Source organism: Callorhinchus milii, unplaced genomic scaffold, assembly GCF_018977255.1.
Source record: "Callorhinchus milii isolate IMCB2004 unplaced genomic scaffold, IMCB_Cmil_1.0 Scaffold10, whole genome shotgun sequence".
Lineage (NCBI taxonomy): Eukaryota > Metazoa > Chordata > Chondrichthyes > Chimaeriformes > Callorhinchidae > Callorhinchus > Callorhinchus milii.
The window spans coordinates 15,542,381-15,559,165 of record NW_024704751.1 but is presented as its reverse complement, the minus strand read 5'-3'; the positions used below and the strand labels follow the sequence as shown (position 1 = coordinate 15,559,165).

General features: G+C 52.3%; 1 protein-coding gene across 1 annotated transcript; it reads right to left on the bottom strand.

Moving 5' to 3' along the window:
- Positions 1–984: 984 nt before the first annotated feature.
- tcea3 (transcription elongation factor A (SII), 3) lies at positions 985–11,786 on the bottom strand. The gene is given in 14 exon segments (XM_042338456.1): positions 985–1,471; positions 1,724–1,795; positions 2,466–2,521; positions 2,524–2,611; positions 3,016–3,170; positions 3,486–3,542; positions 4,142–4,284; positions 5,396–5,458; positions 6,217–6,294; positions 6,533–6,610; positions 7,164–7,299; positions 7,438–7,543; positions 8,706–8,768; positions 11,588–11,786. Coding segments are annotated over 14 exon segments (1,173 nt in total). The 5' UTR covers positions 11,657–11,786; the 3' UTR covers positions 985–1,462.
- Between the last annotated feature and the right edge of the window lie 4,999 nt (positions 11,787–16,785).

Genomic DNA, 16,785 nt, shown 5'->3' with positions numbered 1-16,785 from the left:
CATGATGGGAGAATAGGGATGGGATTCTGGAAGGATGAGAGCAAGTTGGCCAAAGGGACACCTTACTCCGAACCTCTCTTAGGCTCTTACGTTGGGAGGCAATAAGTGCGTGTTTGTTTTGAAGCGGCAATCGGAAATAAAACAAGAAAAAAAGGCAAGAGCAGAGCAATGGGTGATATTAGCGCGCCATCTACTGGCACATAGAGACAATATGCCTCTCACAGACCACGAACGTCATTCAGATCACAGACTTTCGCTGAGTCCCTGTTACGTTTCTCTCCTCGCTCTAAGCGGCAGACGTAAGTTGGGGCACGATTATGGAGGGCTTTAAAGGAAAAGAGGACCTTGAACTCGCTGCTCTGGGGGATGGGGAGCCAGTGAAGCCAGGCGGGGATGGGAGTTTAGTGCAGGAGAGGACATCTTACGTACATTTCAAAATCACTTCCTTGATTTTTTTTTGTATACGATTTCCTGATACAATATGAAGCCCAGGACCGAGGCTGGAGCTACAGCTTCCTGGGGCGGGGTGAAGGGAGTCCTGCTCAGCTGGTCTAAACAGTCTGACCTTCCCAACTCGCTCCCAACGCTGCATTCCATCTGCTACGGCCCACCTCTCCCACCTCATAAGGTGTAATAAACTCACCATAAGAAAAGTTTTTAAAAAAAAGTCACTCGCTTTTATTTTGATTTCTGGCTTTTAGTAGGATTAGCTCATTCAAGTCAGATGTCCACCCCACATTCCCCCACCCGCCCACCCCCATCCCCACCGGTCGATAAGAGTTAGACCACCCAACCTCACGTCCGTTCTGTGTATGTGAAAACAAAATAATTATGATTTTATTAGGGAGGGAGTGGGGGGGAATGGGGGCGCGTGGGCAGCGAGAGTGACAGAGAGAGGAAATTCCCTGGGAATTGGTATTCCTTAATTTCCAACTTCAATTGCTACGATATCGGGGGTTCACCTGGGGGGTGGGGTTGGGGGGGGGGGGGTACAGGGGAGGAGCTGAGAACTGTGAAGCCCTCAAGTTCTGTAGTTCAATTCTTATCTGACTGCCCCTCTGCCCCCCCTACCTTTTAAAAAAAGAGGGAAATTAACCCTCCCATTTCCAGCGTAATATTTGGGGCAGCCAAACAGAGAGCTTCAATGATTATTAAAAGCTTTGATTCTGACAATATACACTGTGCTCGGAGGGTAGAAGCCAGACCCTCAGTGTGCGTGTATGCGTGGTTGGGAGTTGGGGGTGTGGGGAGGGGAAGGGGAGATAGAAAAATCACACAACAGAAACCCCACAGCATTCTAAAAAGCCAGAGCTCCGAGACCCTTAAAGGGTTAACGGGCCATAATCAGACGGGTCCTTTTTGATGTAATGCTCGGCTGCCTCTCCGCTTCCGCCAAGGTTCACGTGAACCTCCTCAAAACAGGATGTAGTCCCGGTGCCTCACAAGTCCTCACGTTCGTTCGTCAGCAGAACTGCAATGGCCAGAAAATTGTAATTAAGACGATTGAAAATAAGAACAGGATAAAGAAAAAGGGAAATAACAACAACAACAACATGTCTGCCGGCAGATGGTGGGGATAGGGGAGAGAGAGAGAGAGAGAGAGAGGGAGAGGGGAGGGAGGGAGGGGGCGGAGGACAGTGGGAGGGAGAGAGATGGGAAGACAAGAGCGTGGCCCCCAATAAGGGCCTCAGTAAAGGCAGTGAATGTCCCGTTACACACTGACCTTCCATCGATTTCCACATTCATTGCACAGCACAAATGTTGTCATTGGCTCGTCCGCACTGCGGGTCTGAACCTGGGGAACAACCCAACACAGTCACAACAAATTACATGAACTCAGGAGCCCACTGACCCAGCCCACGGGGAAACAGGACCCGCAGATTCCAGCCAGTCCTGGGGACCCGCCTGGCTTGGCCTCGGCACTTGCTCCCTTTCTTGGTTGATAAGTTTGTTGACGCTCCAGTGCAGTTCTGGGGAGCGCTGAGGGGTGCGGGGTGAGTGGCGGGGGGGGAATGAAGGGGTGGGGGGACAGAGATGCCAACTTTTGGAATGAGATGTTTAACTGAGGCTACGTTTTGTCTACAAGTACACGGAACTCCGCCACACCCCCATAGCCCCCCGCCACACGACAATAGCCCCCGTCACACCCCCATAGACTCCGCCACACCCCCATAGCCCCCTCGCCACATCCATAACCCTGCCACAGCCCCATAGCCCCGCCACAGTCCCATAGCCCCCTCCCCACCGCCATAGCCCCCTCCCCACCTCCATAACCCCTGCCCCCAGAACATCTACTCCCCAGACCTCCCGCCATGTGATCTTCTGCCCCCGGAGCCCCTCTGACCCACCACCAGCTCCGCCCTCCAGGCCTCACCCCCGCAACCCTCCGCCCTGCTCTGGGATCTCACACCCCGCAACCCCCAGACCTCCTGCCCCGCCACAGAACCCCTGCCCCGCCCCCAGACCTGGTTGTAAGTGCAGTTTTTCTTCTTGCATTTGCCGCACTGGAGCAGGCTGGTGTGGTGCCACTCGTCTTGGCCATTTGATGCTCTCGGATGGCTTCCTGGGTCAGCACATTGCGGAGATCCTTCAGCTCATCGCTGGCCATCTCCTTAGAACGGGAGCAGAGACATGGAGATCCATGACGTTCGAGATTGTGAGAGAGGAGAGATTCGGGCCTTTGGCCATTTTAATCTCATCCTTCCAGAATACCCACCCTGCTGTCAGCCAACTAACCCATCGAGCTCTCTCTTGACAACAAGAACAACAACTTGAATTTATATAGATGCCCTTCATGCAGGGTAGTGTCCCAGAGCGCTTACTCTCCAGTAACGTACCCCAGGGTCTCGTGAGATACAGAGAGACCCGTCGGGCTCACTTACTTACCGACGCTCACCGCGTTTTGAGAAGAAGCCAAGAGCTGCTCGCTGGGCATCCAAAAAAGATGGAGAAACCCAGTCTGAACGAGTGCTGGGAGTTGAAACGCTGAGGGCACCCACCCGATTGCCCCCTCACCTCTGCGGTCATCCTGGCGATGTGCACGAGAGTGATCATGCCACTCAGAACGTTGTTCCTCAGGGATGGATTCTTCGGATCTTTCAGGTTACTGATCCTGCTCCTGACCCGGTTTTTGTATTTCATGTCCGTTTTCTGAAACTCCTGGTAGATATGTGAAATCGTTAAGAAACGCACGTCTCGCTGTTGGCGTTGATCAAAAGGGACCTTCAGTCTCCTGAGGACACCCCCCCACCATTCCCACCCCCTCATCAAATCCACTAATAAGAATTCTGGCATTTGGCAACACGTCTCAGAACGTCTCAAAGCGCTTCACTGAGTTTTCTGTAAAGGGTAGTGACTGTATATTTTGTAGGCGAGCATAGTAACTGACCTGGGGGTGCTCACCACTGGTGTAAATGTAGAGAAACAATCCCTTCCTGAGATCTTTCTGCCTCAATCTATAATCTACTGATTATTGGGAAGGATATAGTCCTCGATTTCAGCCGCCATCTTATCACAGTTGGAACCATATTGTTTGTAATCATCTGTGGAGAAAAAGAAAATTAATAATAATAATTCCTTGCTTTTGATATAGAGCCTTATCACGTCTTCGAAACGTCTAAACAGCTTCATAGAATATACTCTAAATACAAAATAGTCAATTCACTGTATAATATTCCATTTTGTGGGCAAAACACCTACAAAATGTATTATATAATAATGTATTATGTCTGGCCTGGGCTAACTCCAGGGAGACTTGTGCAGGTTAGAAATGGAATTGCATCTCTGCAATCATTGTATTTCTTCTCAAAGTCTGGATTCTCATTAGCTCATCTTCAAATCTTCATCAAATCTCACACCCCAGGAATGGGTTCTCGCTTCCACCCCATTAACTCTTCACGTCCACACCTCACATCCACTCCTAAACTGCTAGTTGAACTCTTCGTTTCACTCCTCTTGTGAAGCAATGGCTCACTCCCTAAACCCCAGCTGTTCTATGGGAGTAACAATGATCAAAGAGGAACCATAAGCACATATCGCATATCAAACGCTACCCCGCATGAAGGGCGCTACATAAGTGCAAGCTGTTGTTGTTTTTGTAAGCCAACCGAGGCCCGGTGTAGAACGTGAGGAGACAACCTACCGTCAGTCTTCAGCGCAGCCGAGATCATCTCGATGCACTTGTCCCGGATCGATTCTCCGGTAGAAAGGGAAGGCGGAAGAAAGCTCGGAGCTCCGGAGAAGCTGGGGCTCGTTGGGCTTGTGGGAGACCCTTTATTGCCGTCCCTGCAGTACAAATTGTGCCACATCTCAAGAAGATGATAGATTGGAAAGGTTGACACTAGCCTGGCTGAATGCCAGAGGTTCAATTAACAGGGAACCCCAAGAGTACTGACCAATACCACAAAAATACCAGGCAATCCCGAGGACCATTAACCCTAGCTCGACTAACTACTGAACAACAACAACAACAAGATTCCATTTATTGAGCGCCTTTCACGTCAGGAGGACGTCCCAAGGTGCTGTACAGTTGGGTCAGGACCCGAGCAAGGGGGAAATGGTCAGGGTGAGGGGAGGGAAGGGAGGGAGCGAGGAGGGTGTAGAGAGTCGAGAGGGGAGCTGAAGGCTCGGTCAAAGAGAAAGGTCTTGAGACCGGCCTTGAAGGAGGAAAGGGAGGAGGCAAGGCGAAGGCACTGGGGGATAGAGTTCCAGAGCCTCGGGGCTGAGAGGCTGAAAGCCCGGCCACCGATGGTTGGGCGGTTGGGGCGGGCGATGAGGAGCAGACCGGAGCCAGAGGAACGGAGGCGACAACTCGTTCCAGGACCTTGGATAGGAAGGGGAGGTTGGAGATGGGCCGGTAGCTTGATAGCTGCGACGCATCAAGGGAGGGTTTTTTTAAGGTGGGAGTGATGGTGGCAGTTTTTAAGGGAACGGGAATAGAGCCAGAGGAGAGGGACAGGTTGACGATGTCTGTGATATGTGGGGCAAGGAGGTGGAGCTGGGAGATAAGGAGTGGAGTGGGGATGGGGTCAAGGGAGCAGGTGGTAGGTTTCAGGGAGAGGATGAGTTTGGTGACAGAGGATGGGGAAACGGGTACGAAGGTGTGTAGGGGAGGATGGGTAGGAGTCGGAGTGTGGGAGGGAAGGGGTGGGTGGTGGGTGGATGTTGGAGGGGAAGTGACCGCGGAGCGGATTCCCTTGATCTTGGATTCAAGGAAATCCAGCATCTCCTCGCAGTGAAGGTTGGGAATGGACAGCAGGGAATCGAAGGGGTTGGGAGGGAGTAAGGATTAAGTGGACACTCGAGCCTGTTCCACTGGCTGATCTGTACCTCAACTCCATCGACCCTCACCGCTTGCTCCAAATTGTTGGCAGTTTTTGCACATCCATCTACTCACCTTTCATCCTTTTTATCCGCTGAAGCCCTTCGAGCCGGAGATTGAATGGTGAGCAAATCCCTCCTGTAACAGAGAACAGGAATTTAGGTTCATAATAATAATAATCATCATCCTGCATTGGAACCTCAGTTTAGACTGTGTGATTCCAGGTCTCGCCGTGGGGCTTGAACCCACAACCTTCTGACTCAAGAGGTGAGAGCGCTACCACTGAGTTAATTAGAGAACTTGCACGTCACAATCAGTTCCGCATCTCTGCCCTCTTCTGCTGCATTGTGTTCCACACTCGCACAGGGTTACGACAAGTTCGCTCATCTCATCTCTTAGGCATCAGCTCGGCCCTTGCCTCTGGGTCACGAGATTGTGGGTTCAAGCCCCTAACATTGGGGACTTTGAGTTCAGAGTCTAGGCTGACACTCCAGCCCAGTGCTGGGGCGAGGTCCGAGGCGACATCCTCCGGATCAGACGTTAAACAGAGCTCCACATCTGCGTCCTGCTCTGGTGAACGTTAAAGATCCCGCGGCGCTGTTAGAAAAAAGAAGGGAGTTTCTCTCTCCCAGTCTCCTGCTCGACGATCCTCCAAGTAAAAATCGATGATTCACATCGTGGCTCTCTGATGGGGTTGGGTTTTTCTTCCCAACAAAAGACAGTCACTACACGTGACGGGAATTCCTTGGTGAAGCATGTTGAGACCTTCAGACGTATCGAGGCATCATATAAATGCAAGCTGTTGCTTGCTTTCTTCGTGCTCACTGAGAACGTTTAGGGACCTGAATCCCGACCGAACCTGGAAGCGAGGGAATGGGTGTTGGCTATGCGGTTACCTCGCTCTCTTTTCCGTCGAGGATTTTCGTGGTGGGTCCGGGGCGGCTGATGACGATTTGCTGGCGACGGAGTGTCTCCTGCAAGGGAAGAGTTTGTGTCTTTCAGCCACAGATTTTACCGCAGAATTCTCACACACCCAAGAACGAGCGTGTGATATGGAACAAGGAACCAGTTTGACTCAGGCGGCTGAGTTGGGTCAGAGGCTCTTGGGTTCAAGCCCCACCTGTAATTCCCAGTGCACACTCGATGGGTCAGAGAGCCTGTCTCTGTGCAGCCACCATTCTGGGATCTACAGAGCAGTAGCCTCCACCCTACCTCTCCTCTTTGTCCATGGAGTTTTTCCTTGGCATCGGTGACGGGGATTTGGGTGACATGGAGCTCAAGGAGTCTCGTCTGCAAAGAAACGGGATCGCTTTAGAAAGAAGGTACCCTTCTGGTAATTACCTTAAATCTGGGCCCTCTATTGGGGACCTGAATCGTTCCCCAATCCCCCACCCCCACCGCGTCCGCCCTAACCCTCTCCTCGGGGGCATGATGGAACACTGTTAAAGCCCAGCTCCCAACACCCACAAATCAGCCAACACTGAGAAGAGACTCAGTAGAACCTTTGCCCTCTGGCTGCGTATCTCGGTGTTGGCCGAGGCGGTGTCTTTACCCATCAGGGCCACTGGGTGGCGAGAGCTCAGTCAATATCACAGCGCTCTCAATGTCAAGCTGGGAGGTTCGACCTCCGCATGGAGCCAGAGCATTGGCTCGACGAGACCTTTGACCTGCGGAGTGATTGATTGGCGTCACAGTTCGCCTGCAGTGCCCACTTTGGCTGCCCTCCTGCTTTTACCGGGCCAGGAGTGCCAGGCGAGGGGGTTTGGGGAATGAAGCAGAAAAGAAAGCGCAAGGCTGGGGGAGTTGCGGCTTTTGCAGTGAGGGCGGTAGTAAACTCCTTCACCTCTCCGCGCGCTTGTCCCTTGAGTGTTTACGAGCTAGCGATGGAGGCGAGATTCCTGGGGCTTTGTGCGGTTTCTCCTCGTTTGTCTCCGGCCCTTTATCGGACGGTTTCTCGTGCTTCTGATGACCTGGAATTTCTGGGAACATAAAGAACCAGGTTGTTGATCTCAGCCTGTTGATCTAAGCCTTCCGGAATCCCATCCCATCTCATCCCACCCTCCCACCACCCCACCCCTCCCTCCCTCCCTCTCCACAAAAATCTTTAAGAGTCTCACCCATCAGCTTCTTCCAGTTTCTGATGAGCACCTTGGAGAGAGAGACAATCTCCTCGTCCGAGCTGTGTTTCCGGACGGAGTTGACGGACATTCCAATTCTCGTTCTCTGGTCAAACAAGGAGAGAAGACAGGGTAGTGGGGAGTACGTACATGTTTGGTCGGCCATACGCAGGAAGGGGGACATGCGCAAACAATTGGGACTATTGTGCACATTGGTTTAATAATAATAATATTCCTTGCAATTGATATAGCGCCTCGTTACATCTTTGAGACGTCTCAAAGCGCTTCACAGAATATATTGGCTGTATATATTTTGTGGGCGAAACGTGCAAACCGCGTGCAAACACTACGGTCTATCAGGCGGCTTGTGCAAACCATGTGTAAATGCTGATATCTATTAGATAAACCATGCACAGTGAGACAGAGAGGGGAGACCGAAGGAGAGAAATGAAAGGGTCGCAGAAATCAAGATAGATTCAGGAAGTGACGGGGGCAGGATGTAAGAGGAACGCAGAGAAATATCAGAGACGGAGACTGTGAGAAAAAAAACCATGCAAAACTACAGGAAATTTAAGAGGAAGAGGGCAGTGGATGTTGTGACAGGAAGTGACAGAGAACTGCGAAAGAGAAAAAGTGTGTGTGTGTGTGTGTGTGAGGAAAGAGGAGAGAGAGAGAGAGATAGAAAGAGAGTGCGGGTGAGAGTGAGAGTGAGAAAGAAGGCATGTGTGAGAGCGAGCGAGCGAGAGAGAAAGAAAAACGTGCGTTGAGCGAGAGACTCCTTGGCTGGTTTGGTGTGTCTGCTGTGTTGTGAGAATGCAGCAGATGTTACTGATACAGAAAGGCGTCCGATCCAACAGCGCGATTCAACCGTGCATTCCTTCCCTTGTTTACCATGGCCGTCTGTCTCCCTGCCGACCAGGCAGCAAGCCCACTGTGGGGCGGATTGCGGGGAAGAGACATGCCACTCGTTGCCACCGGCTGAGCCACCGTCAGCTCCCCACACCCCACCACCCTCCACCCCACCAAGTTCCCCCCACGCTCTGGGTTGGAGGGGTTAGAGCCTACAGACATTACTCTGTAGGCTCTGCCATTGGGAGGCGCTGCCAGAGCCTTCGAGGTGCACATTGCTGATGACTGCGCTGGTGTCAGGCCAATGGCGGGAGCCCCCAGAAAGGAAAGCAAGGCCAAGGGAAGAGGCAGACAAAACACCACCTCAGGGAAAGAGCGATAAATAATTGCGTCCAGTTAAAAAAATATATTATTATTACCTGCAGTAACTTCAAGGTCATCTGAGTTGATTTTAGTTTCTGCAACAGCACCAAAGCTCCGTCCTACACCAGAATGGAGAGAGAGATTAGCCAAATTAGTCTCTCATTAAATCGTTGAACCCCCTCCCCCCCCCCGCAACCCACGTTCAGTCATTTCAGTCAAAACCACAGAGGTAAGTGTGTGATCCCGGGCTTTGTTGGGGTCGATTACAATGCAGTCGTACGGATTTCACACAACTACTCCCTGAAGTCAAACTGCTCTCCCTTCACGTGAACCGCGACTTTCTACGATCTCCAAAAACAAAATGATTTCAGACGAAACTTCTCATGGTGCCCTTCTCCTTCTGCCCACGCTAATACTGCGGTTAGTGCCCTCTCGTTACTGGAATGGTCTCTCTCTCTCGATTTGCCTGATCAAAACCATCGATCCATTGGAAACCCTCAATCTGAGCTTCCTCCTTACACGTTCACCTCCAGGAACCGCTATAACCAGAAACACTCGTTCCTCACTCCAGGCCGGTGAATCTCTCCCTCACCCTGGGTCCCCTTTCTGCAACAGGGTGTTCGAGGCTACAGGAAACACTCCCAACAGCTGTGTCTGTCTGTCTGTCTGTCTGGCTGGCTGGCATCCTCAGCCTGAGAAACTATTTCCCCCAAATGATCCATCCTTGCACACAGATAGCTCCCCGGAGACCGAGATCTGTCGCAAACCGACTGGCACCTTTTGCACGTGTCGACCAGGACACCGGGAGAGAGAGAAACTCCCTTCTCTTTCCGAATAGCGCCACGGGATCTTTAACAGCCACCTGCGCACGCAAACGGGACCTCGGTTTAACGTCTCATCCGAAGGATGGGAGATTACTGGAAGATGACTGAACACTTATACGGCTGCTGCACCTTTTAAGTGAAATTTGGTACAATAATGTAGGAGGAGGAATGTGACACCCGCTTGTTTATCTCACGTCCGTGTTTACACTGTAAAGGGGATTGACCGTGCGTTACGCGGGCAAATCGCGGCAGCCAATTGTGCGCAACAGGGCCCCACAAACAGTCGTGGATTGAGTGACCGCATTTCTTTTCTCGCTTGTCGTCTCGAGTTACTCGGGAGCAAAGCCCCCAAATCTCGCCCACTTTTCTAGCTACGAAGCCCCCCTTCCCCAAACAGATAGATAGAGAGGCAGTGTGTGTGTGTGTATATATCCGAGGGGAGGGCGGGGGGGGGGGGGGGGGGGTTGTGGGGGGGCGCGGAGATTAGTGTTGTGGGTGAAAAGCGAAGCTATCAGGTTTACAAAAAGCTGCTTTTCCCTCAGCACCTGTTCATCACATCCATTGGAGTCTCAATTGAAGCCAACATACACTATCAACTCCCCCAACCCCCACCCTTGTCTGCCCCCCCCCCCTCCCCCTCCACTCCAAAATAAACCCCAGACAAATACAGTGCAAACACACGGAGCATTGCACTGATCGGCACTTTGAAAAAAGCGGATCCGAAGCTTTATTTTTTTTTAAAAAATGAATTTAATTATATTTTTGATAGATCGGAAACGGATTGATTTCAAGTTATTTACTGACCAACTGAGTCGAGAGGTTTATTTGGCGTGAAGTTTTATGCGCAAACTTAGTTTACTCCCTCACTGGTTTATTTTAGATTAAAAAAAAATAGAGATTTCCATGCCAGAAAAAAGTTTGGGGCATCAAAAAAAAAGTTGCAGAAAACGCAGCGTTTTCACAGCTGTCCTGAAACTCACACGCTTGTCAGTCTCACAGACTAAACATACAACACACATACACACACACGATACATACAGAGACACACACAACATAGACACGCAGACATACACCACACACAGACATACAGCAAACACACAGAGACACACACAGACATACAGCACACAGAGAGACACACAGAGACATACAGCGCTCACAGAGAGACACACACAGACATACAGCGCTCACAGAGAGACACAGAGACATACAGCGCTCACAGAGAGACACACAGAGACATACAGCGCTCACAGAGAGACACACAGAGACATACAGTACACAGAGAGACACACACAGACATACAGCACACAGAGAGAGACACACACAGACATACAGCACACACAGAGAGACACACAGAGACATACAGTACACAGAGAGACACACAGAGACATACAGCGCTCACAGAGAAACACACACAGACATACAGTACACACAGAGAGACACACAGAGACATACAGCACACAGAGAGAGACACACACAGACATACAGTACACACAGAGAGACACACAGAGACATACAGCACACAGAGAGACACACAGAGACATACAGCACACAGAGAGAGACACACACAGACATACAGTACACACAGAGAGACACACAGAGACATACAGCACACAGAGAGACACACAGAGACATACAGCACACAGAGAGAGACACATACAGACATACAGCACACAGACACACAGAGACATACAGCACACAGAGAGACACACAGAAACATACAGCGCTCACAGAGAGACACACAGAGACATACAGTACACACAGAGAGACACACAGAGACATACAGTGCACACAGAGACATACACACAGAGACACACAGACATACACACAGAGACACACAGACATACACACACAGAGACATACACACACACACACAGAGACACACAGACATACACACACACAGACACACAGACATACAGTGCACACAGAGAGACACACACAACACACTCACACACACAGCACAGAGAGACACACACACCGACAGACAGAGAGACACAGTACACACAGAGCACAACACTCCCTCTCACACACAGACGGACGCTCCGACACTCGCAGTGCGCACTCCTCTCCGGACGGAGGACCGATGGATGAGTTGACCGATGGACTGATTTGCTCACCGTGTGTTTACGAGACACCATTTTATCCAACTTTTTCGCAGTCCTGATCAGCTCCTCCTCTGTCTCCATAACTCTCCCCTCTCTGTACCTCTCTCTGTGTCTCTCTCCTCCTCTTTCGCTGCGCTTCGCTCCCCTTTACGAACGCTGCGCTCCCACCACCACCCACTTTGCTCAGTGCCCCCCACACCCCCTCTCTCCCCCCTCTCCCCCCCCACCCCCCCTCTCTCCCCCCACACCCCCTCTCTCCCCCCACACCCCCCTCTCTCCCCCACACCCCCTCTCTCCCCCCACACCCCCTCTCTCCCCCCACACCCCCCTCTCTCCCCCTCCACACCCCCTCCTCCCCACACCCACTTCTCCCCCACACCCCCTCTCTCCCCCCACACCCCCCTCTCTCCCCCCCACACCCCCTCCTCCCCCCACACCCCTCTCTCCCCCTCTCACACCCCCTCCTCCCCCACACCCCCCTCTCTCCCCCTCTCACACCCCCTCCTCCCCCCACACCCCCTCTCTCCCCCCACACCCCCTCTCTCCCCTCCTCCCACACCCCCTCTCACACCCCCTCCTCCCCCCACACCCCCCTCTCTCCCCCTCCCACACCCCCTCCTCCCCCCACACCCCCTCTCTCCCCCTCTCACACCCCCTCCTCCCCCACACCCCCTCTCTCCCCACACCCCCTCTCCCCCCCCTCTCCCCCTCCCACACCCCCCTCTCTCCCCCCTCTCCCCCTCCCACCCCCTCTCCCCCTCCCACACCCCCAACTTTTTTGTTGTTGTTGCTCCAAAACTTTTGCGTTGGGGAAAAAGTTTTTCTGGCGCTTCCCTGAGTTATGCAGAGAGAGAGAGAGGGGGTGGGGGGGGGGGGGGAAGAGGCGTGTCTCTCTCTCTCCTCTTTCCTCTTTCCCCTCTTTCTCTCTTTCCTCCTTCTCCTCTTTCTCCTCTCTTTCTCTCTCCTCTCTCTCCTCTTTCTCTCTCTCTTTCTGTCCTCTCTCCTCTTTCTTTCTCCTCTTTCTCTCTCTCCTCTTTCTCTTCTCTTTCTCTTTCTCTCTCTCTCTCTCTCTCTGGCAAAAAAAAAAGACTTGAGATGAACTTTCTGATGGAAACAGATGCTGTGAAACCTCAACACATGGCAACCAAAGCCACCAGAGGGACAGAGACAGACAGACAGAGAGAGAGAGAGACACAAATAACTACACCAGAGCTAAATTGGGACACACACACACACACACACACACAACATACATGTCAAGGAGAAGGGAAAGGGAAGCTGAGCAGTTTGGCTCTCTGTGTGACTTGTTTTCTTTGGTGGATCTGGTTTGCCTCTAACACACACACCCACACACACGTCCACCCGCTTCGCGCTCAAAGACTCTCCAAAACCAGTCTAAGAGTCCGCATTTACGCAGAGACTTCCACTGTAGGGTCTCGGAGGGATTCACGCGACCCTGAGACGGTGGTTGGTGGGTGGGTGGGTGGGGGAAGTGGGTCGGGGGGAAGTGATTGTAAATCTCTCTTTTCCTTCCTCCCCCCCATAACACACACACACACGCGCTCTTGCTGTAATTCAAGGAAGCGCTAGAAAAACTTGTCCCCAAAAAACTTTGGAGCGAAAAATTGGCCTGGGGCGGGGCGGTGGTGGTGGGGCGGGGCGGGGGTGGTGGGGCGGGGGGGAAATCGTTCGCAAAGGAAAGCAAAACAAGACTTGAAATCCTTCTTCTTTGACGGCGCTTGCAGCCACCTCTACACCCCCACCTCGGCTCGGAGTCAGCCTCCGCTGCTGTTAAGCGCTCGTTGGGACGCTATCCTGCGTGGAGGGCGCTATACAAGTGCAAGCTGTTCTGGGTGTAAGCGCGGTCGAAGGGGAAGGGGGTCTGAAAATGGGGAAGGAGGAGGGGGCGAGGCGGAGGGATTGATCGAGGGAAGAGCGTTTGCAGAGTTTTGGGGGGCGCAGTGGCTGAGAGCGGAGGGCACGAGGCACACGCAGGAGACCGGTGCCAGCCGAGGAGAGGTGGCGGGTGGCGGAGCAGGCAGTAAGCAGGTCGGAGAGGTGGAGAGGTGCCAGGGCGTGAAGAGATTTGTAGATGAGTCTCACTTATGTGGGCCACCTACACATGGAAATCACCCGTGTGTGGAATGGAATATATTCTCTCTCTCTCCGCCACACCTCCCACTCACCCCCGAGGGACTCACTCACTCCGTTTACCTAATCCAGGACAATATTAGGCGCAGGTTGAAGGGGGGGGGGGGGAGGGAGTGATCCCAGGGGTAACTGCTGGAGTCTAAAACCACATAGCTTGCCAATTCTGCACCCTCTCCCTCAAGTCCCCCCATCCCCTCCTGACCCCCCCCCCCAAGCGTTTGCCAATGTCAAGTTCAACAAGAAAAACGGTTGGCATTTATTCCCGTGAGAGAACGTCTTGTGGCACTTTACGGCGATGGAGCCCGGGCTGTGTTTGTGTCCCGGGCTGTGTTTGTGTCCCGCTCTAGCCAACGCTAACATCGCTTCCTGCGTACGAGCGCCCATGGACAACACGCGGGAAGTGACGTCAACAATCATCACCGTCCTAACCATGGACAGACAACAAAACATAGGGAGCTCTGGGTGGACCTTGTCACCTTGTTTATCAGTGTACGCGGCCTGCCCTCCGACCTGCCCAGCTTTACTGCTGCAGGAACCCGCAGGAACAATCTGCGGTCGGAGTCCAATTGAGTAAGCAGGGCTGGGATTTCGGCGGAGCGAGGGACTGCGTTACAACAAGTCCCTGCAGCGAGCCAATAGATTTCTGTTAGGAAATAATATCTCGGGAAACCATGTATAGTTTGGGGACAAGGCGTGCGCCAGCCACTGCCAGGATGGCGGAAGGCACACTGGGTGGTCCTCGGTCTTCGTTCGGCCAGCAAATTCTTACGTTCTTAACCTGCTAAACCCTCCCTGCCCTCCACCGCTCGTGATCCCAACCCTCAGCTCGGGTCCAAATCCCTGACTTGTCCAGCGCCTCCCGACGTGAAAGGCGCCGCCTAAATGTCGCTTGTTGTTGTTGCTCAACTGCCAAATCCAGTCAGCACAGCTAACCTTCACCTGAACTCTTGGCTATAGACCAGGGAGGGAGCGGCATGGCTCCCAGGGAAAGTTTTGGCTCCCAGCCAACACACATCTTGTTTTTTTTTTAACCAAATAAACCTACGCAGAAACGGGGAATCTCTTTTGGTTCGAGATAAAAGCAGACGCTCAACAGGACTTTCGATCTCTGGCCCATTAGAGCAGTCGTTGGGAAACCCACTGAACAGAAAGATTTCACCGCTATCGCTCCTTCCAGTTTCACTGTAACTTTTTTTGTTCAAAAAAACTTATTTATATTTGTTTCTGAGCGTTCTTAGTCTCGGTCAATACCTTCCCCTTCGTCCACCTCACCTTCTCCACATAAACGATAATAATCCTTGCAATTTGATACACCGCCTCATCACCTCGGTGAGACGTCTCAAAGCTCTTCACAGGATATACCGTGAAGGCGGAGTGACTGTGTGTTTTGTCAGCGAAACATGTCGGTTGGTTTTCTTTTGAACTGTGGCCTCGAAGAGGCTGACCTTGGCCCGGTCCCGACCGACAGGTGTCAGGGTTGACACGGAGCAAGAGTCTGCACATTGACCCATTGACGGTTGTGTTGTGACTTGACACAAAGGTTGGGTTAACCAATAAACCAGGTAAACCATGGCCTGGGAGGTCTGAAGGGCCCCAGATATGGTTGGTGCCTTTATCTCCCAGTCCGCCTCTCTTTCCGTCTCTCTCTCTCTCTCTCTCTCTCTCTCTCTCTCTCTCTCTCTCTCTCTCTCTCTCACCCCCACATCCCCAGTTCCCCCCCCCCCGCCCCCTCCACCCGACAGATAGATAGACAGACAGACATTTCAACTCACACAGGAACAAAATCTCTGCTTTAACAGACCGTGAGAAAAGCGAAAATAGGTGTAAAATGTATTCTTAATTACAAAACGAGTCGTGGGTTATCTTATAAATTACACAGTAAAATGTCTTCGGACCCAAACATAAATTAACCAGCTTCACCGTAACACCCAGCGCTCAGCGTGCGTCCCAGCGAAGCGGAACATTGTGCGGAAGCCCCAAATTCCACCTAGCCGTAGGCTGCGAGCCCATTTTAAGACGTCGACACGGAAAACACCCTTCTCCATCCAGCTCTTACCGTCAATCTGGATTGCACCCCCCAACCTCTCACCCCACTCCCCCAATACCCTCACCCCACTCTCACCCCCAACCCACCCCTCAAAAGGATTACACTCACCAGGACCCAGTGCAGATTGAGGAGCAGAGGCGTCTATCAAACCCGCTTCCCCTCAGTAAGTAGCCGACCACATTCAGTCAGTAGCCGACCTTGGCTCGTGGCGGTTCTCCGAGCTACGGCTGAACACGTCTCAGGCGTTACAGCCCCCCCATCAGAGCAACAGCCCGCCCAAACCAACCACACCCTGATCCCCGGTGTCCCACCATCGCTCTCTACACTCTGCTCAGTCTGGGCATGTTCCTCATCACCCCCCCACCACCCCACCCCAAAAACAGCCTCGCTGACATCTCTCTAATGTCTCGCAGTTCAGCTATTAAATAATAATTCTTGCAGTTGATCTAATAATGATAATAATAATGATAATCCTGGCATTTAATGTAGCGCCTCATCACGTCGTTGAAGATGTCTCAAAGCGCGAAACAGAATATATCGTAAAGTGAATTGATTGTATATTTTGTGGGCAAAATGCGGCAGCCAATTGCACACAGCAGCGTCCCACAAACAGCGGTGGATTGAAGTGACCATTTTTTTTGAGGGATTATTATCCCCGGAAAGCGATCTGCCAATCGACTCACAACCGTGCTCCTACTTATTGCAACGTACACAGAGGCGTGTGGTGAACGAAAACTTGTCCTTGGGTCTCGAACCCGGGTCCTTCCGCTTGCGAGGCGAGGGCTCTAACCACTACACTACAGGACGGCAAGCAAAGTGATTTCTGCATGACAACGACCGAGGTCCGCAAAGGGAATTCAACGCCCCACCATCACAACCACCATCAAACAAGTCATGGGTTACGAAAGAACCTACTCCAGGTCCCAGGTTCCAATATCCATGTCAACTGTTGGGGAACAGCAATGTCTCGGGGTTGGGGGAACAGGAGAACCCCCCCACAACCCCAATGGTC